The following is a 23283-nucleotide window of genomic DNA, read 5'->3' on the forward strand; positions in this document are numbered from 1 at the left end:
GCTGTTCTTGTTTGCTTTTGACAACATGGATAAATAAGTGCACGTGTCTCGTTCTGGGAAATAAGGGCTTAATGCATATGCGTAAAGGTCGTCCCAGATTAGCATGTGCAAACTGAACAGGCTAATCAGGTACACACTTTGAGCTTAAATGGTAGTTTTGGGTTCAATGAAGTCTCCCTTTAACGGAAATCCAACTGACAATTGACGCGCATACATTTAGCCCCGTTTTGACCCAGCGGGACCCGTTTCTTATTATTATATACACTTCGTTCGAAGTCGTTTTATTACATGTGCCGTCGATACACGTGATTTAATTAATGGTTTTCTGTTTAAACGAATGTATGAATAAACTTAAACTGAGATTCTTTTGCTTCATTTTGTCAAAACGCAGCACCGGAAATTCGGGCATCTAGCGTCTTGAAATTCTCCAGTTTGAGAAAAGTAATAACGAAACATACCAAATGGGGGAAAATAGTGTGTGAAAAGAACTGTTTATTAATAAATTCATGTATAGTAACCATTTATGAAAGCATTTATTTCGCTATGAAATCACAATTATAGCATTTGCAGTGACATACATAAAACATAGCGATCACGAATGTTTTATCCTATAATGTGTAGATAGTTTATTTGTTTAATATTGTGTACAAAACACACGTTTCATCCATGTATTTAACCACCTTTTTGGAAATTTTGACTTGATGGGAAAATAAGCAAAATAGCGATTGGGAATGGAGCTTCTATTCAGACGTATGCACTTTAAAATTGACTTTAACTCACGTCCTGTACGTATTCGAGTACACACTTAGGCTATCACTCAGATCTCTTCCGGCTTTCGGAGTGGAGAATAATCTGCAAACGAAATGACAAAATTACTACTCGAGTCGTTATGAATACAGTAAATACTGCATTGAGTTTGCTCTTCCAAATTAACATTCAGGAAGAAATATAGCAGAATTCTATATAAACTTATGAACAATTCACCGCAACAATGTGAACTTGTGAGTAATTTTAAGAGGAAAGTCCTTTTGTATCCAATACAATTGCATGTGAAAATAACGCATTTAGAAGAAGTCTGCGTTATTGGCGCGTGATTCTATTGAATAAAACGCGGCTACAGGTGCGTCTTTTGTTGTAGGGCGCAATTGTAGCAACGCCTCTCAATTCGTGAAACGATATCAAATTTTAAAAATAGCACATTGGTGCCGGTTGAAATCTTTCATAAAGCAAGAAATTGTTTTTTTTCATTTATATATCATTACTGGTGAAATTTTCAAGAGATCGGCCATACGATATTACACAAGAATTGCATATACAAGCTAAACTGCGATCACACCCCAATACATGATACGAAACAGTTAAAGGGGCCTTTTCACAGCTTTTGGTATATATTGATGTTTGTAATTAAATGCTTTACATGCTTGGTATTGATACATGTTAACATGGGATCTAAAAAGCTCCAGTAAAAAAAACAAGTATCAAATTAAAGAAACAAAAAGGACCCTCATCTGGGCTCGAACCAATGGCCATTGGAGTAAAAGTCTACGCTTATACCAATCGGCCATCCGTGCTCATACAATGAGTGAGGTGTTTGATACTTCGTATAAGCAATCCTCGTAGTGTCGCAAGATACAACGACATCAACAGAACTCTCCAAATTATTCAATCGTTTCGCGTTGCAACGTTTGCTAATTTTCAGGTTGTTAAGTCAACAGATGCATAAAATGGATATTTTAGAGCATTTGAAATGTTAAGTATTACTCACGCCGGGTATGTGGATACTTTGATAACAGATGACACTTCGATTCCAGATAACAACAAAAGCGACACGCGAGATGTGAATTTTCAGCTTTTTTGCATTTATGGTCTGTTCATTTGGTTTTCAGACCCGTAACATTGTTTGGTCGATTAATGGTGTTATTCGTATTGCGGAGTAAAAAAATCGTGGAAAAACAGTGGATTATTATAAAAAATATATAATTCTATCGATAATCATTATCAATTCAATGATCAGTACGTATTTCAACAAAATAAAAATACTTGGAAATAAAGAAAGAACGTGCCGACTTATCGAAATAAAAGATCAATATGTCCATTCATGTTACAACATTTTAAATTTTAGTTAACTAACGTATTTGAGAAAATTCAAATGTTTTAAGAGTCGGATGCCAAATTTTCATGGACACTTGTTTTACCGATCATCTCAAAGACAATGGCACTTCGATTCCAGATTACTCGACACTTTTTTCCAGATACAACACACTCTATTTAGTGAATCAGAAATGCAGAATTCGCTGTGGAATACTGTTATAGTAAGCAGGCAATAAATAAAAATGTATGTACTGACGTAAATTAAAAACGAGTTACCGAAACATGTTCTTATCCCTATGGAATATGATAACGATTTCGTATAAATGTGATAGACACACGTGAAACTAATTCGATATGCCTAATGAATACAGTCTTTATGACCATAATTTTCCAGTTTTCGAGTCACCCAACAGCTGGATCTTCGCATAGTACACACGCTTTAACAATTTTAAATTACATTTAAAATGTAACTCATCAGACATATCGAAGATGTTAATTTAAAATTGTTTAACCTCATGTTCTATGTAATTTTAAATTACATTCTTTGTAGCGAAACGGCTGATCTAAAGCATGTATAATTATGTCCTAATAAAGGTACTAAGGAATTTACTTATATACTAGATAGCGTGTCATGAAACATCACTCCGCTAAAACTGCTAAGAGCTAAATTTCTGTAACGCTGCATGTTCGAAATTCTATTAGAACTTTTTAGCTCAATGCCATGAAATAAAAAATAGCAATAATGGTACAGGCGGTCGATTTTATCACACGATAGTGGTGTCAAAGTTGTGTATACCCGTCGTTGTTATTAACATAAACACAAAACATTTTGCATACGAACTTGGATATACGTGACATAATTATATAAGCAGAAATAAGCATTTGAATCTTATTAAGAATTTGCACTTACAACATTAAATATATAAATTAATAGTAATAAGATTTTTGAAAGCAAACAACGCCATTGGTTATATTTCACATGTGTATGTAATTACGTTATGCATAGATTCCCAATGTGTCGCGCTTGACAATTCAAATTGATTCTTACTTCAATATGTTTAGTAAGAATAGCCATAATATACATGAATGCATTTCATGTAGAAGATAAAACTCGGTTATTAGAGTGCCCAATTTGTTGAAAGTCTCTGTTATCCGAAGTGCCCTATATCGGGAATCAAAGTGCCCGCAACTTCATGAATACCACGTATTAAAACATGCTCTATCTTCGATAATATTTCATTGAATACTATCAAAATTTCAGTATTTGAAGCACAGGTATTACCCTACATGCTGGAATATCAAACACTTTCTTGAAATATTTCTAAGTAGTTTTATTTTGTTGAAATGTTTACTTTTCATACAGTTCATCTTGTTTTCCGACTGAATTTTCTATTTTTGGGAGAAAATTCTACCATTCTTCCGTGATTTTTTTTCTTTCCAATATAAAAAGGATACACCATTTATAAACTCGACTATGCGCCTTGTCTAAAAACTAATCTGTATGATAAAACTTAAAAAAACTGATGAACTTACCTCTCGCGCGTGGCTCTTGTTGTTATCTGGTATCGAAGTGCCATCTGTTATCAAAGTATCTGCATACCCAGCGTGTAACCTTTTCTCACAAATATCATAACTAAAACGAAAATTTTCGAATATGAAACTTTTTTTTCAATTTTGTCAATTTACCAAAACATGATAAGGCTCCATTAACCCATTTATGCCTAGTGGACTCTCCCATCCTTCTAAATTGGATAAATTTATTTCCAAAATTAGGGATGTCTAGTATATAATTATTTCTATATTTAGAATATTTCTTACAGAAATTCCTTTAAGCAAATAGCGCAGACCCTGATGAGACGCCGCATCATGCGGCGTCTCATCTGGGTCTACGCTGTTTGCCAAGGCCTTTTTTCTAGACGCTAGGCATAAATGGGTTAACAACATTATACGGCATTATTTTGGCAACTACGTGATCCGTTCTTAAGCAGCTTTCAATGCAGCAATACAGAAAGTCTGTTCCGGAGACAAAAATCCCAAAATGGGATAACTATACTATTATTCCAGTATTAGTGGGTTTTTATACCCGCGAAGGTTGGCATATAGTTTTTGAACTGTCCATGAGTCCGTCCGTCTGTCTGTACGTCCGTTCGAAAACTGTAACATTGGTCATAACTTTTGTAATATTAAAGATAGCAACTTGATATTTGGCATGCATGTGTATCTCATGGAGCTGCACATTTTGAGTGGTGAAAGGTCAAGGTCATCCCTGAAGGTCAAAAGTCAAATATATGGCTTCAAAGCGGCGCAGAAGGGGGAATTGTGTTTCTGACACACACATCTCTTGTTTAATCAAATTAGTTGCCAAAATTTGACCCCATTCCCAATCCTAAAAAGAAAATATTTTTCCTAAGTTACTGCGTAACATTTCAAATTGAAATTGTGCACATAAAAATCCAAAGGAAACATGTAGTTGATTTTCAAATCTAGCTCTATAAATGGAAACTTAGCAAAAAATAATAATTGCTAAATTTTTAAGAATGTTTAAGCAAATAACAAAAACACCAATGTCCCAATTTTAGTTAAATCGACGCGAATTTTACCAAGGGTCCGGGCACCATATCCAATATCGAAAAAATACTGAATATACGCCAAGTGTTTTTTCGCCCAATTGAGGTTAAGTACCAATACTATACCGATTGGGAAAAATTAACGCAAAAAACCCTGATAATGGGCAAATTCGCGTCGTAAAATCTTCAGTTTTGAGATGATGGTTCTTTTAAATTAATTGGTTAAAATTGCATAAACCTATTAAAAATTTTATTTTCCTGCATTTTGGCTTGACATTTTCAGCTGCAGTGCTCATTTTATTCGTTCACTTTCAGGAAATGAACGTTTGGAACGTTCCTTCCTTTTGGGAATCGTTCAGAGTTGGGGAAGTATCTTTAATGGGTACTTTATAATAAAGGAAAAATCGCCTACTCCAATAATGATTGCGAGCATTCGTGATATATTATCTTAATATCTGAATATCCACAAAAATGCATACAAATGTTAAAAATATATATTTTTGCTTAAAAAAAACAACTATACTTTTACTGTAATGCATACACAATTTTCTATCACGTTTCCGTAGAAACATTTTTTGTGTGTTTCTATACCCGCACTTTATTGCAAAAACACGGTCCACTGTCCGATTGAAAAACGAGACAGTACGTATTTTGCACGTATACCGGTAATTCTTTAACTTAGCAAAAGCAAGTCTTACAAGAAATTCTGAACAGGGCAAGGATGTCAAATGTAAGTGCAACTTAGTACATAGAAGAAAGTAGTTCACGATCGGCCATAATTTAAAAAAAAGACTCATAACGCATGCGAACGGTCTTTAAACAAAGTTGTAATTTGAAATTGTTTACTGCAAAAATATGCTGTTCTTCTCTTTCATATCTGAATGATTGTTTGACTGTAGGTAAAGAATACAGTTTGTTGTTTTTTCAGGCCCCAAATATGAACAAAAAACAATGTAATATGTATACCTAAAACTTCAGCATCGCGTTGTATTCTGTGTGTGTATATGCGAAAATATTATGTTGTTTTCTATCATATTTAAATGATTGTCGGACTGTATGTATATAACATTCAAACACAACGTACTACTTGAAAGCAGTATATAGCAAAGTTTCATAAATTCTCACAATTGTAGCGGGAAAGTCGTTAGGTCGCTTGCGTAACTTTAAGTCCTTAAAAATAAAATACTTGTAACTTCAACAGTGCGTTATATTACGCATGTATGATGTTTTGATATAACAAAATGAGAAATACGTCATAATGTTACACCATACTTAACGCTACATGTTCGCGTGCAGATTTTGTGTTTGCCTCCTAATTTTAGCGTAACCGCAATGCGTTTCACAGTGCAGTCAGTTGTGTTTATGAATAGAATTGTGTAATAATGATGTAGCAATACTATAATTTATACGGCCAGTTGTGTTTATGAATAGAATCGTGTAATTATTGTGTAGAAATACTTTCATCGAGGGGATTATTCGCATAGTTTGAGTTTTTTCCATTTGCAATGTATGCGCTTATTATCGATATTACTTTGAAAAGAAGAATAGTAAACTATTTAATACTTTTCATGTTAATGTTAACGATATTTGGAAATTTTACATTTTTACGCTATGTTTGTTGTTAACCCATTAATGCCTATTGGACTCTCCCATCCTTCTCAATCGGGTCAATTTATTTCCAAAATTAGGGATGTCTAGTATATTTATTAATTTTATTTCTATAGAATATTTCTTACAAAAATTCCTTTAAACAAACAGCGCAGACCCTGATAAGACGCCGCACGATGCGCTGTCTGCCAATGCCTTTTTTCTAGACGCTATGCATAAATGGGTCAACAATTTCAGTGCGGGAACCTACTTTTAAAGGCCTTTGCAAACAGTTCGGATCCAGATGAGATGCCACAGAACGTGGCGTCTCATCAGGATCCAAACTGTTTTCTATTCTGATAGTAATTTTTGAAAAAAAAATCTAAGAAAATGCTAATTTTAGAAATTCAGCAGACGACATTTAAGCAGACTACAAATTTCCCAGCATGCAATGGGTTAATGTGAAGGCCAATTCTATGCTTTGTACGCAGACAACTGTGAATTTTTATACCGAAAGAAAAACGGGGATAGGAAAGAATTTCCTTCAAGTAAAAGAAGCTAACAAGATGCTGTAAAATCCTTTACATTCATCGCCATGCAATTTCGTGTTTTTTTTTTATAAACGACTTTGTGTGGATTTCTGATCTTGAAAAATAAATGTGGAATCTGCGTCAGTCATTTTCCGAAGTGTTTTTGCTAAAATCGTGGATCGAACAACCCAAGAAATTAACGAAAATTATTGTTCCGCAATAAATGTCCCACAATAAATGTCCCACAATAAATAACCCAAAATAAATGTCCCACGATAAATGTTCACAATAAATAACCCAAAATAAATGTCCCACAATAAATAACCCAAAATAAATGTCCCACAAATTTGAATAATTTTACAGTAGTTACTCCTATGTTATAAAAATGTCTCCAAAATGTTAATAATTGTACAGTAGTATCTCCTCTGTTATTTTTTTTTTTTGTAGTGAACTGCACTGCTATGAGTTTTGTGTTTATTTACGAATGTGTGATGCGTGATTAATTTGGAGTTAATTAAAGAACCACGAATAATAATGAGTGCACAGTAAATGTGTTAAGGTTACAATATACTAAATACTTGTTTCATGCAAGGCTGTACTCTCTAAAAAAATATCATTGTTGACTCGAAGGCATGTTTTACATCTTAAAGGGATCTTTTCACGCTTTGGTAAATTGACAAAATTGAAAAAAGTTGTTTCAGATTCGTAAGTTTTCGTTTTAGTTATGATATTTGTGAGGAAACAGTAATACTGAACATTAACCATGCTCTAATATAGCCATTATATACATCTTTTGACGATTTTAAAACCTAAAAATTATAAAGCGTTGCAACGCGAAACGATTGAATAATTTGGAGAGTTCTGTTTTTGTCGTTAAATTTTGTGAAACTACGAAGATTGCTTATATATGGTATAAAATACGTCAATAATGTGTACTCGGCGGAATAGCTCAGTAGGCTAAAGCGTTTTTACTTCAGGACTCTGGCAGGACTCCAGGGGTCACTGGTTCGAAACCTGGTCCGGGTAATGTTCTTTTCCTTTTTTAAATTTTTTTCTTGATTTTTTACTGGAGCTTTTACGATCCAATGTTTACATTTATCAATATAAAGCATTTAATGAATAAGTTAAAAAAATGCCAAAATCTGTGAAAAGGCCCCTTTAAACTATTGTTCGGGTTTTATCTTTCAAAGATAATAGTAGGGCATAAATAGGTGTTCACGACCGAATCCCTGAAATGTGATAAATTTGGAGACTTTAGTAAACCTTGCACTGAAAAGGTTACATTCCACTAAGAAACGGTCGAAAAAAGAGTTGCAAAATCAGTCGATTTTGATAAGCGTCAAGTTCTTTTTGGTTTGAAAATGACATATCTTTTTTATTGTATAAATCGATTCCACTTAGAATGGCCTTTCAGAAAAGGTATGTTTATGGGGGTCTCTATGTACAAAATGTTGCATTTATTTTCGCTCAAAGTTGTCGCTTTTACATTGAATTATATAGGGAAACTATTTAGTATATTGTGACCTAAATACCCCCAACGTACCGTCCATATTGCGTGTGCCAATTGCGCGATGTGCATGAACTCGGGGAAGTGTATTACTTGTCGTATATTATCACACGCATCTTTACACAGATTTAGTACTTATTGGCGGATATGTACAGAATAAGGTTACATACACCCACATGTGCGAGCAAAAGCGCTATCTGTTTTTTTCACTTTCAACTACACGTATACAGCTCATTATATCGAGCCTCGTTCTAGGAAAACGGGGCTTAATGCATGTGCGTATAATATCGTCCCAGATCAGCCTGTGCAGTCCGCACATGCTTATCAGGGACGGCGCTTTCCTAATATAATGGATATTCGTTTAGAAGAGACTTCCTTAAAACGAAACATTCAATAAAAGCGGAAAGTGTCGTCTCTGATTAGCATGTGTATGAATTCATTTAATGTACTAGGAGTTTTTGCTACATATTTGAAGAAAAAAAACGCCCTATAGAAAGTTCAGGAATTTAGTGTCGTACAATTTACCACTTTGGGAAAACATTTATTGCGACGAAGACCAAATGGGGAAAAATAGTGTATGTATTCATAATTGTATGCATAATAACGCTCGATTGGTCATTGTCGGCACGGGAACTACTTACATGTACCCCGGGTCCATGTAAGTATACTTACATGTACCCCGCGTACGGTAAATATACTAAAACGTACCCGGTCGATATTACACTGTACCCCAGTTTCATTCCCGCCCAAAATCCGATGTGGTAAAACGCGCTATCGATTACCGTAATTACAAATCAAACTTCAATTAAAAATATCTGCATAAACATATTTTTGAGTAAGAGTCTCGATAATAAAGTGGCAATTTAACAGAAAATTGGCATTCATATGAACATAATTAATTAAAAAAATATAGTCGACAACGACCGATTTAGCATTAAAATTCCCGGGTACGTCTTAGTATATTTACCGTACCCGGGGTACATGTAAGTATACTTAAGTGTACCCGTGGTACATGTAAGTAGTACCCGAGCCGACAATGACCAATCAAGCCATAATAACCATTGAACGAAGCTTTCATTTTGTTAGAGAGTCACATTTACATAAAACACACACCAGGGCAATTTAAAATTCATGCTTAATAAGAATTCAAGACGAATGTATAATTTTCATTTGATAATGTGAAGTTAAAACAAGATAGCAGTATATTCATATTCCAGGTAAGTTTATTTCGTTGGTTTCAGCCGGACACTGAGAAATGTAAAAAAATATTGGAATTTATCTTTAAAGGGGCCTTTTCACAGATTTATGCATGTTTTGAAGTTTGTCATTAAATGCTTTATATAGATATAAGTAAACATTAAATGTTAAAAGCTCCAGTAAAAAAAAAAAAAAATTAAAAGGGAAAAAAAATTGCCCGCAGCAGTGCTCGAACCAGTGACCCCCGGAATCCTGAAGTAAAAACGCATTAGCCAACTGAGCTATCCTGCCAAGCACACATGAGATATGTATTTTATACGTTATATAAGCAGTCTCCGTAGTTTCACAAATTTAAACGACAACAACAGAACTCTCCAACTTATTCAATCGTTTCGCGTTGCAACGCTTTATAATTTTCAGGTTTTTAAATCGTCAAAAGATGCATATAATGGCTATATTAGACCATGGCAAATGTTCAGTTATACTGTTTCCTCACAAATATCATAACTAAACCGAAAATTTGCGAATCTGAAACATTTTTTTATATTATTTTTTTAATTTACCAAATCGTGAAAAGATCCCTTTAATGGTTTGTAATTTTTACTTGGATGGGCAAAATAGCGGTTGGGAGTGGGGCTTATATTCGGACCCACAGAAAAGGGGGAACAGCCCTTACAAATAAATGAATGCATGCATGAATAAATGAATGAATAATGCACTGAAATCATGACTGTATATATTGACCTTTACGTCACCGAAGAAAGACGTGATTTAAGAGATGTACATAATACAATTATACAATTAATTATATAGTATATATATGTTAATATTTTATTATAAATACACAGCAGAGCGTGTCCGCTTCAGATTGATTTTAATCCGCATCATGTACTTGTTTTGAGTGCACACATAAGAAACCGCACATTGTTCGCGTCCGGCTATCAAAAGTGGAAAATGAATATCGTGGTAATGTCGTCAGCAGACGTACTGTAACGTTACAACTCAAGTTGTAATAAATGGTGTAAATACTTGAAAGGACCTTTTCACGTTTTGGTACATTGACAAAATTGAAAAAAAAAGTGTTTCAGATTCACAAATATTCGTTAAAGTTATGATATTTGTGAGGAAATTGTAATATTGAACATTAACCATGCTCTAAAATATCCATTATATGCATCTTTTGACGATTTAAAGTCCAGAAAATTATGAAGCGTTGCAACGAAAAACGAGTGAATAATTTGAAGAGTTCTGATGTTGTCTTTTTATTTTGTGACACTACGAGGATTGCTTGTATACAGTATAAAATACATCGCTCATTGTATGAGCACGGATGGCCGAGAGGTCTTAGCGTTAGACATTTTGTTCAGGGATCAGTTCGAGCCAAAATGAGGGTTACTTTTATCTTCCTTTTATATTTTGTTTTCTTTTTTTTACTTTAGCTTTTTAGATCCAATGTTTACATTAATCAAAATAAAGCATTTAATGACAAACTTCAATACATGCGAAAATCTGTGAATAGGCCCCTTTAATTGGGTTTGCTCATTAAAAAAACACACATAAATTGAGGAAGAATTGACGCTGAACTATCCGTTAAGCCTAAGTTTTATTCGCCGCAACATATTGAACGCATGTGAGCCATTTTTAAAGGAGCGTCATTCTAATCCAATACTATTGGGAGTATTGCGTGTTATCATATCCTATTTTGAAGTAAACGCTATTATTTGCACGTAATTTCTAATTTCATTGAATAAAGGAACGGCTATGTCTTTCCGGTGCGTCATTTCTTGGATTGCGTAATTTTAGCATCGCTGCGGATTTCACGATACGATCTTTTAATTTTAAAATAAACAACTTGGTTCCGCTTAAGAGCTTTCATTAAGTAAATTTTATCGCACGTAGTTATAAATTCTTATTGAAAAAGTTTTTAAGATATTTGGAATTCATTTCTTGAGCATTTTAACGTATGTAAGTATTATTGTATTTTATCCTTATGTCAAGTGTTACATTGTACATTCATTTAAATCTGAGATACTCAAAACTTTTTTAACATTTGAATTAATATTCTATTTCTCAATGGTTCGATATTAACCCAAGCAACACAAGTAGAACTTTTAATGAACAATAAACCCATTTACGCCTAGCGTTCAGAAAAATGCCTTAGCAAACAGCGTAGACCCAGATGAGACGCCGCATGATGGGATAGTCCACTTGGCATAAATGGGTTAAAATGCCTATGTGGATATGGATGTTATAGCGTTAAAGAGTTTAAGTAGTTTACGTTTATGATCTTTTTGTTAACATACGTATTTGTAAGGAGAACACTTTAAGCTTGTATATATATTATATAAATTATATATATATATATATATATATATATATATATATATATATATATATATATATATATATATATATATATATATATATATATATATATATATAATTTCCAACACATTTTATTTCGAAATTGCAAACGAGTACACGTACAATATGACTTTTAACAATAATCTTTTTCTTCTTGGTGTTCGCTCTACACGAAAATGCCAGTTTCATCGATAAATGATGTGGTCCGTCTCAGGTCATCCACGTCTCCATAGAGTTTCTGGTGGAGGGTTGTGTCCTGGGGCCACTTTAATGAACAATAATGATTTGCATTCGGAAACGAAAAAGACAAACAAGCATGTAATGCAACCTAGTAATATCTTAAGTTGTATATAGTAGTAGTCAACAACAGACAAAGCATATACTCAGCGATACTCAATACTAATATAAAAAACGAACCGCTAATACGTATGAATGTATATGTGTTTCGGTGACATTAACATTTTGTCAATAAATTTATTTTCCGTATTCAATCCAAGTCGTAACACAAACACACGTGTCTTTATTATTTAAAAACCGTGTAATAGATGTTAACCTTTTTACGCTACACCGGTAAAATGTTAAAATGGCTAATGGGGGACGACACTTTCCGCCGTAACTTGATTTTTTCTAAGAAAATACTTTCTTTAAACGAAAAATATCATAAAAGCGGAAAGTGTCGTACTTTATTAACCTGTGCGGACTGCACGGGCTAATCTTGGCCGACACTTTACGCACATGCATTAAAACCATTTTTCACAGAGCGTGGCACAAATATATTATTTGAAGAGTCCGCTAAATCTATTTTCAAGACAGTATATTCATCTTCGCTGTTATCTTTTAGAGTAATGATCACTAATACCGCCGTCTCTATGTAAAATGAAAATCTCTCCATACATTTTAAAGATAAAATGTGACCTTAAATGGCTAAGGCCAAAAAAAATAGGTTGGTTTCCGGTCGCCCGACCGTGTCTCCCGAATCGGCGCTGACCCTAAACTTTTTATTGGGGTGCCGAAAAAAATAATTTTTTTGTACTTGTTTTAAACGTTTTGACCTGTGTCCTTTTACACCGTATGAAATTTTATTAATACATTCTGCAATAAATATGGAAAAAATCAAACAAATCAAATATTATACATATATTTATCAATATAATATGTAATATCAAGCAAACAACGCATATATATATATATATATATATATATATATATATATATATATATATATATACATGTATTTCTTCTTATAAGCTATAGTAGTCTTCCATTCTAGTACCCGAAAGACAAAAAAAAATCCCTACCTACCGACCCTGTTTTTTTCCCGAGGAGACCGGAAACGGACCTATTTTTTTGGCCTAAGTTGCGTAACGCTCGAAACACTACCGAATAACGACCGACATTTGGGAATTATTTGAGCTCTTAAGGTAATTCATAATAAACTGGGTTATTGAAATCTGTCTTCAGACGGCATTCAGACAGCATAAAATAAGTAGTGGAAACTTTTTTCGAGTACTTTACTTTTACATGTTTTCTTCATTTGATCTAAGAGTGTTTAAGAAGTTTTAAAATAAGTTAATTTTATTAAAATTGTATATAAGAATTATTTAAAAAAAATTAAGATGATTTAGTTGTTTAACACTAACAGAACATCGATCAAAAAGAAGTTTTACGAGTTATCCTTAAGTGCGTCAGAAACATTTTTAAAGACGGTATTTCTTTCATTGATTTATTGGAGTTAATGTTCATTTGGTTAATCGATATTTTCGCACCCTATAAAATAAATCCAGTAAAATATTTTATGTTTGTGCGGCACGATTTCGTGGTATTTAAAAAATGGAAAATACAAAAAATAACATTTTGTGAACACGTTAATTCATTGATTTCTGATTTGGGATAAATGAGGAATTTTCGTCGATCATTTCCCGAAATGTTTCAGTTAAATTTGTGGGCCCACGAATTAAACGAAAATTAATGCGTTATGAATAACACTGATTTAACAGTATTTCTGCCTATGTTTCAGTTGAAAGCAGTATTTCCACGGACTGTTTCGTACGAATTTGACAGTACGTACACTTACCATTCGAAGAGCATTGTGGGTGATTCTATATTTGATGTCATCTAAAACTGAATTGACTATCAACATTTTCGGAAGATTTGGTTGATCGCACTTTCGATTTCCATCTGAAGCTGTTGCTTTTAATCCGAAGTGCAGGTTGCAGTGAGCATACGTGGGAAGCGGAAAACTACAACGGGCGAGGCATGGTATGGTATTGCGCAAGGGGGGGGGGTTAGAGGGTTAGGGTTAGGGTTTGGGTTAGTGTTAGGGGTCGGGTTAGGGTTTGGGTAAGCCTTAACCCAACCCCAACCCTAACCCGACCCCTAACCCTAACCCTTACCCTAACCCTTTTTGGGGGTTATCACCCCTGACCATGCCTCGCCCGTTGTAGTTTTCCGCCTCCCATGAGCATACGTAGCTCATTGCGAGGGTCCCAATTTCATAAGTATCCGGATTTCGTTGCATTATTCACAGAACGTTGAAATATCATATTAAGAGTACATCTAGTGGAAACCAAAGATTTCAATACAATAAAAGTCTTGTCAGTGCATTCGTAAGTGTGTTCGTGTGTGATTTCAATTTCAATATTGTTTGCAATAATAGTGTACGCCGTACTACGCCGGGTGCGTTAATCGCTTTTGTGAACATTCAAGGGCGTCCAAAGACTGGAATAGAAACTTTCTAAAAATAGAAGTTGTCTAAAAATAGAAATTTTTATTAAAACTCGCATAAGTTGTTGTTTTCCCCGTAGTTTAAATACCAGACACGCACCGCCATGGAGTTTATGCAACCCGAAGAAGAGCTGAAACTGATTGCGGAATATAACCGTCGCTTTCCGTACAAGGTACTTATATATTTGTTCTTCATTGCTTTTGTCCTCGTTGCGATGATGCACGATATACTGAAAAGGAAGACAATCCGAATATTCATAACTCGTTACGCGAATTAAAAGTTGATTCTGTCCCTTTAATGTGATGAGATAGACTACATTAGACAATGAACTAAGAGAGATAAGGTCATTACTATTTATCCTACTAATATTCTGCTTAATTTAATTAACATTTTAAATGTTCTTCGCTATGACTGACATCCCTTTATAACAATGTATTTTTTAATGACGGATCATAGGCTATATTATTTCTAACCAGAGCGTAACAGTCCATTTAAACACTGTGAATCGAAACTCGCCGTACATTAGTCATTCACCCATTTTGTCGTAAATAGAGCGTCGTTCTGGGGAAATGGGGCTAAATGCATGTGCGTAAAGTGGCATCCCAGATTAGCATGTGCAGTTCGAACAGGATAATCAGGGACGACACTTTCCGCGGTGATCGTATTTTTCGTTTAAATGAAGTTTCTTCTCAGCGAAATTCCAGTAAGGCGGAAAGTGTCGTCCCTGATAAGCCTGTGCGGACTACACAGCCTCGTCTTGTATTACACTTTATGCAGATGCACTAAGCACCATTTTTCCATAACGAGGCTTCATTGAATCCTCTAGGTAGAGCTACATGTGCATCTCGACGGCGCAGTGAGGCCAGAGACAGTTCTTGAGATCGCCAGGTAACGGTTGGAATTTTGATATGGGCCTCGATTTACCAAAACTGTGCTTAATGCATGCGCGTAAGGTGTCGTCGAATATAAGCATGTGCAGTTCGCGCAGGCTCATCAGAGACGAGACATTCCGCCTTAACTGGATTTTTGCAAAGAAGAGACATCATTTTAACGAAAACTACCATACAAGCGGAAGGTGCCGTCTTCAATCTGGCACAACTCTGTACGCATATGCATTAAGCCCAGTTTTCCAAAAACGAGGCTTAAATCATTTAGGTTGATGTTTGCGAGAAAAGATTCAAGCAAGCCTTAAAGCGAGATTATACGATTTTTATATGTGTTGAATTGTAATATATTGATACAAATATGTTATAATAACACACAATATGCAAGAAAAATGATACATTTAAGACGAATTTCATAAAATGCAGCAAATACAAATTAGCGCCCCGAGCCGATTGTGACGAAGATAATTCGTACATATTTTCCTACAATAACCGATGCATTCGTCTTTTTAGTAAGTGTTCGTGTGTCGTATGAATCGATATCGCTGCAGAAATTTCAAATGAACCGTTAAACTAAATTTAGATTCACATCGTACATTCATGATATACATGCTGGGAAATTCGGCTGTACAGCCTTTTTGGATTTCAGAATTAAATATCTGGCTTATTTAGCATTTTTCGACACATGTTCTTCTTAACTTTTATTTTAGTTTATATTGAAATATATGTATAATAAGTTTTTACACATTTTATATTAATTAATTAATATTTGACAAGATCGTATATACCCGCTTTAATACCGACATACCGGTTCATCATTTAAATTGAATTCTTCTAAACAGAGAAGTGCATGCCTGTAATGGCATTGTAGACATAGGCATGCACATACTCTCCAAAGCTGTTTTTCTCAGTTTTGTTTCGCAACAAAAGATCATTCTGTCAGCGTTTTGATTTTTTGAAACTTTTTTGTTTCTCGCTATCAGTCTGTCAGCATTGTCGGAGTTTGGATTATTATTTTTTACGATCATTTCACGCTTTCAGTCCTTCAATGCTGTAAGCATTTTAACCAATTTATGCCAAGTGGACTCCCCCATCCTTCTAAATTGGATCAATTTATTTGCCAAATTAGGGATGTCTAGTATATGTTTTTCTATATTGAGAATATTTCTTGCAGAAATTCCTTTAAGCAAACAACGCAGACCCTGATGAGACGTCGCTTCATGCTTTTTTTGTCTTTGTCTTTGAGTGTTGTCAGTGTTTTGATTTCCTTTTAAAGAGAACGAGAAATGACCGATAAGCTCCCTCATAAGACGGTGGAGGAACTGAACCGAGATGTAATATTGGTGGAACCGAGCAGTCTGGAGCGGCTGTTGCTGTCGTTTTCTTACTTCATGCCGATAATCACGTAAGTAGGTCAATGTTTCACTACGGTGGAGGAACTGAACCGAGATGTGATATTGGTGGAACCGAGCAGTCTGGAGCGGCTTCTGCTGTCGTTTTCTTACTTCATGCCGATAATCACGTAAGTAGGTCAATGTTTTACTACGGTGGAGGAACTGAACCGAGATGTGATATTGGTGGAACCGAGCAGTCTGGAGCGGCTTCTGCTGTCGTTTTCTTACTTCATGCCGATAATCACGTAAGTAGGTCAATGTTTTACTCTGGTGGAGGAACTGAACCGAGATGTGATATTGGTGGAACCGAGCAGTCTGGAACGGCTGTTGCTGTCGTTTTCTTACTTCATGCCGATAATCACGTAAGTAGGTCAATGTTTTAATATGGTGGAGGAACTGAACCGAGATGTGATATTGGTGGAACCGAGCAGTCCGGAGCAGCTGCTGCTGTCGTTTTCTTACCTCATGCCGATAATCACGTAAGTAGGCCAATGTTTCACTTAAATTTTATAAGGACATGGTTCACGAAAACACAAAAATCGACTGTATATATATTTTTTCATGTAGTAAAATTTACTATGTGCGACTGTTTTTATATTGTTTAACCTTTGTTCTATTAGGCAGGATATAAACTCGCATGTGTATTTCATTGTTAATTGCGTCATTCCGGGACTGGGGCTGATTAATGTTAGGACCCATAGTGTGTCCCAGCCCTCCTACTTAATTTGCTTAGACACACGAAAGTCAGAACGAATGTTGAAATATTGCTGCAATTTCCAGATATTAAATGTTACTGAAAATTATTCACTTTCTGAGTAAGTGCATACCTCGTTTTAACAGATCACTAGGTCGTTTTTTATTCTGATAAGACAGTCCATACTATATGTAATATATATGTTCGTTTTCAATATTTTACCAAAATGCAATTAGTTGATATCAAAATATCAATTTAAAGAATATAAACAGTAAGTTGTTGCAAACTTTTCATGTATTTTTATAAAATGCAACATAAGTTCCCATTATGCATCGTAACTTAATAGCATATCATGTTTATGTTCAGCATTGTCTAATGCACAAAATATAATTTTACCGTGCATATAGTAAAAAATAAATTGTAACAATAATAAACCTGTTAACTGACACATCTTGTTTAAACGAATTAAGATGACATACCCGGCCGTTCATAATAAAGAATATTGCATTTTTCAAAGCCTTGATATACCGAACACCTCTGATACCAATAGGATCGGCCCGGGCCTGACAATGTTCAGTTTAGACGGGTTCACAACAACACCAGTACCGACACTTCAACAATCGGCCTGGTCACGACACTACGACAATCGGCCCAGCCCCGACACTTCAACAATTGGCCCGGTCCAGACACTTCATCAATCGGCCCGGTCCAGACACTTCAACAATCGACCCGGTCCCGAAACTTCAACAATCGGCCCGGTCCCGACAATTCAACAATCGACCCGGTCCCGACACTTAAACAATGGGCCCGGTCCCGACACCTTAACTGTCGGCCCGGTCCCGACACTACAACAAACGGCCCGGTCCTGATACTTCACCAATCGGACCGGTCCTGACACTGTTCAGTTCTGTACAGTTCTGTATATATGATTAGTTAAAGGCCTAGTTTTACCTTTTTTTAATTAAGCCCCCGCCCCTCCCCCCCCCCCCCCCCGAAAAAAGCAAAGAACAGCAACAACAAAATAACAACAGCTGAACACCAAAAACAAAACAACAACAACTTAGCAACAACAACAAAACAACAACATTTTAGCAGCATGAGCAAAACAATTTCAGTGGTGTTGTAGTACGCCTATCATTTCAGCGGCTGTCGGAAGGCGGTTTCCCGCATCGCATACGAGCGATGCGAGGACGCTGCGAAACACAGCATCCGGTACATGGAAATACGGTACAGTCCCCACTTGTTCGCCAACACCGTCGACAACGGCTACGCAACGGAGAAGGGCGACTTGACGCCTCGCGACGTTGTTCTGGCGGTTAACGAGGCACTGGAACGCGGCATGAAGGACTTTGGTGTGACCGTGCGGTCTATACTGTGCTGCATGACCCACCAACCAGGTGCGTTGGTGTGAATGCCCCTCGCTCTGACAAAACCGGGCTTAACGGGCTTTTAGCCTTCCACAATTTATGATTTAAAAAAAAATATCACATTTAAAAAAATTGATTTTACAATTATAATACTGAGTTAATATGATCGAGTTTAAAAGGCATGTGTATACAGCGTGGTCTCATTGTTTATTTTAGCCTCGTTCTTGGAAAACCGGGCTTAGAGCAAGTGGCTAAAGAGCCCTCCCAAATGTGCATGTGCAGTCCACGTAGGCTAATATGGGTCGATACTTTCCGCTTACATGGATTTTTTTCGTTTAAATTAAATATTTTCTAAACGAAATTGGGAAATCAAATCTAGGCGGAACGTGTATTACATGATATGTCACACAGTCTTATCTAGGACGACTTTTAATGCACATGCCGTCAGCTCCAGTTTTCTCAGAACGAGACTCAAATAGAGTTTTATGCCCCCGGATCGAATGATCGGGGGTATATTGATTTGTCCTGTCTGTCTGTTTGTCATTGTATGTGTGTGTCCGTCTGTCATTGTATGTGTGTGTCTGTCCCAAAACGTTGACCTTGGTCATAACTTTTGCAATATTGATGATACCAACTTGATATTTTTTTTGCCGTAAAATGTAACTTACACGTACCATGTTAGCAAATCTCGTTAAATTATGACCGTGTGGCCGTTATTAAAATGTTACCAAATCTCGTTAAAGTATGACCTTGTGTTCTACATTACAATGTTACCCAATCTCGTTAAAGTATGACCTTGTGTTCTATATTACAATGTTACCAAATCTCGTTAAAGTATGACCTTGTGTTCTATATTACAATGTTACCAAATCTCGTTAAAGTATGACCTTGTGTTCTATATTACAATGTTACCAAATCTCGTTACAGTATGACCTTGTGTTCTATATTACAATGTTACCAAAATCTCGTTAAAGTATGACCTTGTGTTCTATATTACAATGTTACCAAATCTCGTTAAAGTATGACCTTGTGTTCTATATTACAATGTTAGCAAATCTCGTTGAAGTATGACATTGTGTTCCATATTACCAAATATCGTTAAAGTATGATCGTGTGACCGTTATTACAATGTTACCAAATCTCGTTGAAGTATGATCTTGTGGCCGTTATTAAAATGTTACCAAATCTCGTTAAAGTATGATCTTTTGGCCGTTATTACAATGTTACCAAATCTCGGTAAAGTTTGACATTGTATTCTATCTTACCATGTTACCAAATCTTGATGAAGTATAACCGAGCGATCTTTAGTACCATGCTACCAAATCCTCCTTAAGTATTAACTATGTTCACTATATAGTAGGGTCAAGGGAATACATTGCATTTGATAAGTTATACTGCGCGGTATGTAATCTACTGTCTGGCCTACCAACTATCTACTTATATATTATCAAGTACTCCAATGTATAGACCGCGCTCTGTAAAATACCGGGCTAAATGCATGTGCGTAAATTATCGTCTCAGAATGGCATTTGCTATCCGCACAAGCTAATCAGGTACGCCACTTTTCGCATCCATCGGAATTTTCGTTAAAAAGACGTCTTCTTAACGAAAACCTAATGTATGCGGAAATTGGCGCCCAAGCAAATTGCCCTGTTTTTCACAGAGCGAGGCTCAATTATTTATCAATCGTTCTCTTCTGATTCTTTATTAAAATATAAACAAAGTTATACTTCCGCTGCATCATCAGTGGGAGGATTTATTGTAGCACGTTTTTCTCTATTTATGGGAACGAACCGAATGCCAAACGGTGCAACGCGACACATAATCACGACAAATACCACACATTGTACACAAATAATTAAAGTTACATGAATATAATAACACCGTCGGAAGAACGACGTAATAAGAACGACGCCGTGCGTCCACATCTGCACGAATGTCGCATTTGCTCGTAAATGTTAGGATATCGAATGTCGCGTTCGCTCGGCTCGTAAATGTTCGGATAACGAATGTCGCATTTGCTCGTACATGTTCGGATATCGTAGCCGGAAATTCTCACGAGAAAAAAACTCACAAGACCACATCTAGCGTTGAAATTTTGGCTATTGCTATAAGGAACATTGATGTTTTATGTTTTAACTTCATTTTTCGAAATATTGTAAGAAATATTCGTTGATTTTTTAGTATTTATGGGCCTTTAACAAACATGTATATGAAACTTGGGTGTGCGCCTTGGAAGGGACTTTTCAAATTATTGGGAAATTCAACACCGAACTGAGAAATAGGCCGCCCCGTCATATTGATCTATTAATATAATAGACTAACACTGTTGCATTGCTATGGTAACCAGAGTGGGCACCGGAAGTTCTGGCCCTCTGCGATGAGTTCCGGGACCAGGGTGTGGTCGGTATTGACCTGGCGGGCATGGAATTCGAGCCCGGCACGCCGGCTGAGGAATGTGCGATCAAGAAAGTGTTCAAGGTAGTGGCTCCTGCGTATATCTACTTTGTCACAAATATATATACTGATTAAATCAATTGTAGAATTTTAAAATAGTTTGAAACCTTTGCATGCTATGTGTTACACCTAACATTTCTAAACAACTTCACTGCAAAGGCACGTTATACAAAATCTTTTATTTAACGTAAGCCACAGCTTTCAAGTGGGGTAGTTTCATTTGAGCACTTCAGGCATATTAATTTACATTTTCTAGAAATTAACACATAATTTCCCTACATGCAATAACAGCCGGAGGGGTTGGAGGGGGTCTTTCTTGTCTGTGTAGATCCCTATTTTTAACAATCAAATTTACCTTGATGTTAGATATTTTCAAATAAATAAAATATACCCGATAAGTAAGTAAATATTTTCTGATAATAAGGTGTATGTACATTATTCCCCGCCCCCCCCCCCCCGGGGTTAAATCCACTGGACATTATCCCCTCCCCAACTTATTTCACTTTTGAATGATTATACCTTAATTTATACTTTATTTTATCGGTATATTTTATTTGTGTTCACCATCTAATTACAGCATATTACCGGTGTTAACTTATATATCGTCCGTATATTTTGGTGGTGCAGTAATTTTCTACAAGCGTCTGGCCAGAGAGGGTAGGGGGCATTGGCCGAGGGGTAGTATGTCTTTCATGAACGACTAGTAGTTCACGCCTACATATATATAGCAGTACAACAAGTATTCATGCATATTCGTAAAGTGACGTACACAAAGGATAATCAGGGTAGACACTTTGAACTTGAAACAATAAAACAATTATAAAAGCGTAATTGTCGTCCCTGATCAGCCAATGCGGACAGCACAGGTTAGTCTGGGACGACACTTCACGCACGTGCACTAAACCCAGATATCCCAGAACAAGGTCAAAATAATAATCGTAATTTGTAGAAAGCCGAAAAATGCGGAATCCACCGGACTGTTCACGCAGGGGAGAGTGGAACAGCGCGCGCAGTAAAGGAGGTAATTCATGTTTGCAGAAAAGTCATAGTAGCTTTACAGTTCTTCCCCTTCCATTAATTAAAAAAGATAACAGACGGACGGATGGACGGACGGACGGGCGGGCGGGCGGGCAGACTGTTTTATTGACGTTAACTTTACAGTTTTGTGTCATTCACAAATAGTTAGACATATATCTAAGTATACTTTTGTCAACGTTAACATAATTGCATTTAGCTAAATATAATCTTGTTCGCGTAAAGTTTATCAAAAATATATATAATAATATATTTTGTGTGATTTTTTACATTAACTGTTAAAGCCACACACCTTGAAATGAAATACATATTAATCAATATATACAGATACAATTTGAAAGTGTGCAAAATTGTCATTAAATCTATAGCCTAGTTAGCAAGTAATTTTTTTTTTTATTTTAAAACCGAAAGTAGGATTTCTATATACGTAAACGTCCATTTCGACAAACGCGATTATTTGTAAGTTTTAAAGCGCAAAAAAGATGGATTTCTACCTTGTAACCAACAGATATATTCTAATTGGCATATATAAAATTAAATCTATAGCCTAGTTAGCAAGTAATTTATTATTTTTCAAACGATACTGCTTTTAAAACTGAAAGTAAGATTTCTAGAAGTATACGTACATTTCAACAAACGCGATTATTTTTAAGTTTAAAGCGCAAAAAGACGGATTTCTACCTTGTAACCACCAGATATATTCTAATTGGCATAGATAACATATGTTTCTTATTTATACTAAAATTTACTTTCATTTTAAGGTGTGTGGTTTTAAAAACAGATGGTTAATAAATCGAATATAAATAATAAATTCGACGTACATGTCTTTACAAGTTACAAAATATGAAATTACAATATTAAAGTTTCACGCGACAAATATATAC

At 35.6% G+C, this 23283-nt stretch overlaps 1 protein-coding gene across 14 annotated transcripts in view; it reads left to right on the plus strand.

Moving 5' to 3' along the window:
• Positions 1 to 23283, plus strand: part of LOC127851066 (adenosine deaminase-like) — a 36908-nt gene that overhangs the window by 7602 nt on the left and 6023 nt on the right. For 5 of the 14 annotated variants that reach the window (XM_052384524.1, XM_052384523.1, XM_052384535.1 and 2 more), the window contains exons 2-8: positions 13861 to 13932; positions 14648 to 14740; positions 15395 to 15456; positions 16729 to 16857; positions 18684 to 18937; positions 21258 to 21388; positions 22314 to 22385. In XM_052384524.1, coding sequence (XP_052240484.1) covers positions 13861 to 13932; positions 14648 to 14740; positions 15395 to 15456; positions 16729 to 16857; positions 18684 to 18937; positions 21258 to 21388; positions 22314 to 22385 — 813 coding nt within the window. Of the gene's footprint in view, positions 1 to 45; positions 130 to 11419; positions 11445 to 13191; positions 13265 to 13860; positions 13933 to 13977; positions 14103 to 14499; positions 14741 to 15394; positions 15457 to 16728; positions 16858 to 18683; positions 18938 to 21257; positions 21389 to 22313; positions 22386 to 23283 lie in introns of those variants that run through there. The other 9 variants (XM_052384527.1, XM_052384525.1, XM_052384528.1 and 6 more) reach the window with 7 other exon arrangements.

This window comes from Dreissena polymorpha, chromosome 11, assembly GCF_020536995.1.
Source record: "Dreissena polymorpha isolate Duluth1 chromosome 11, UMN_Dpol_1.0, whole genome shotgun sequence".
Classification (NCBI taxonomy): domain Eukaryota; kingdom Metazoa; phylum Mollusca; class Bivalvia; order Myida; family Dreissenidae; genus Dreissena; species Dreissena polymorpha.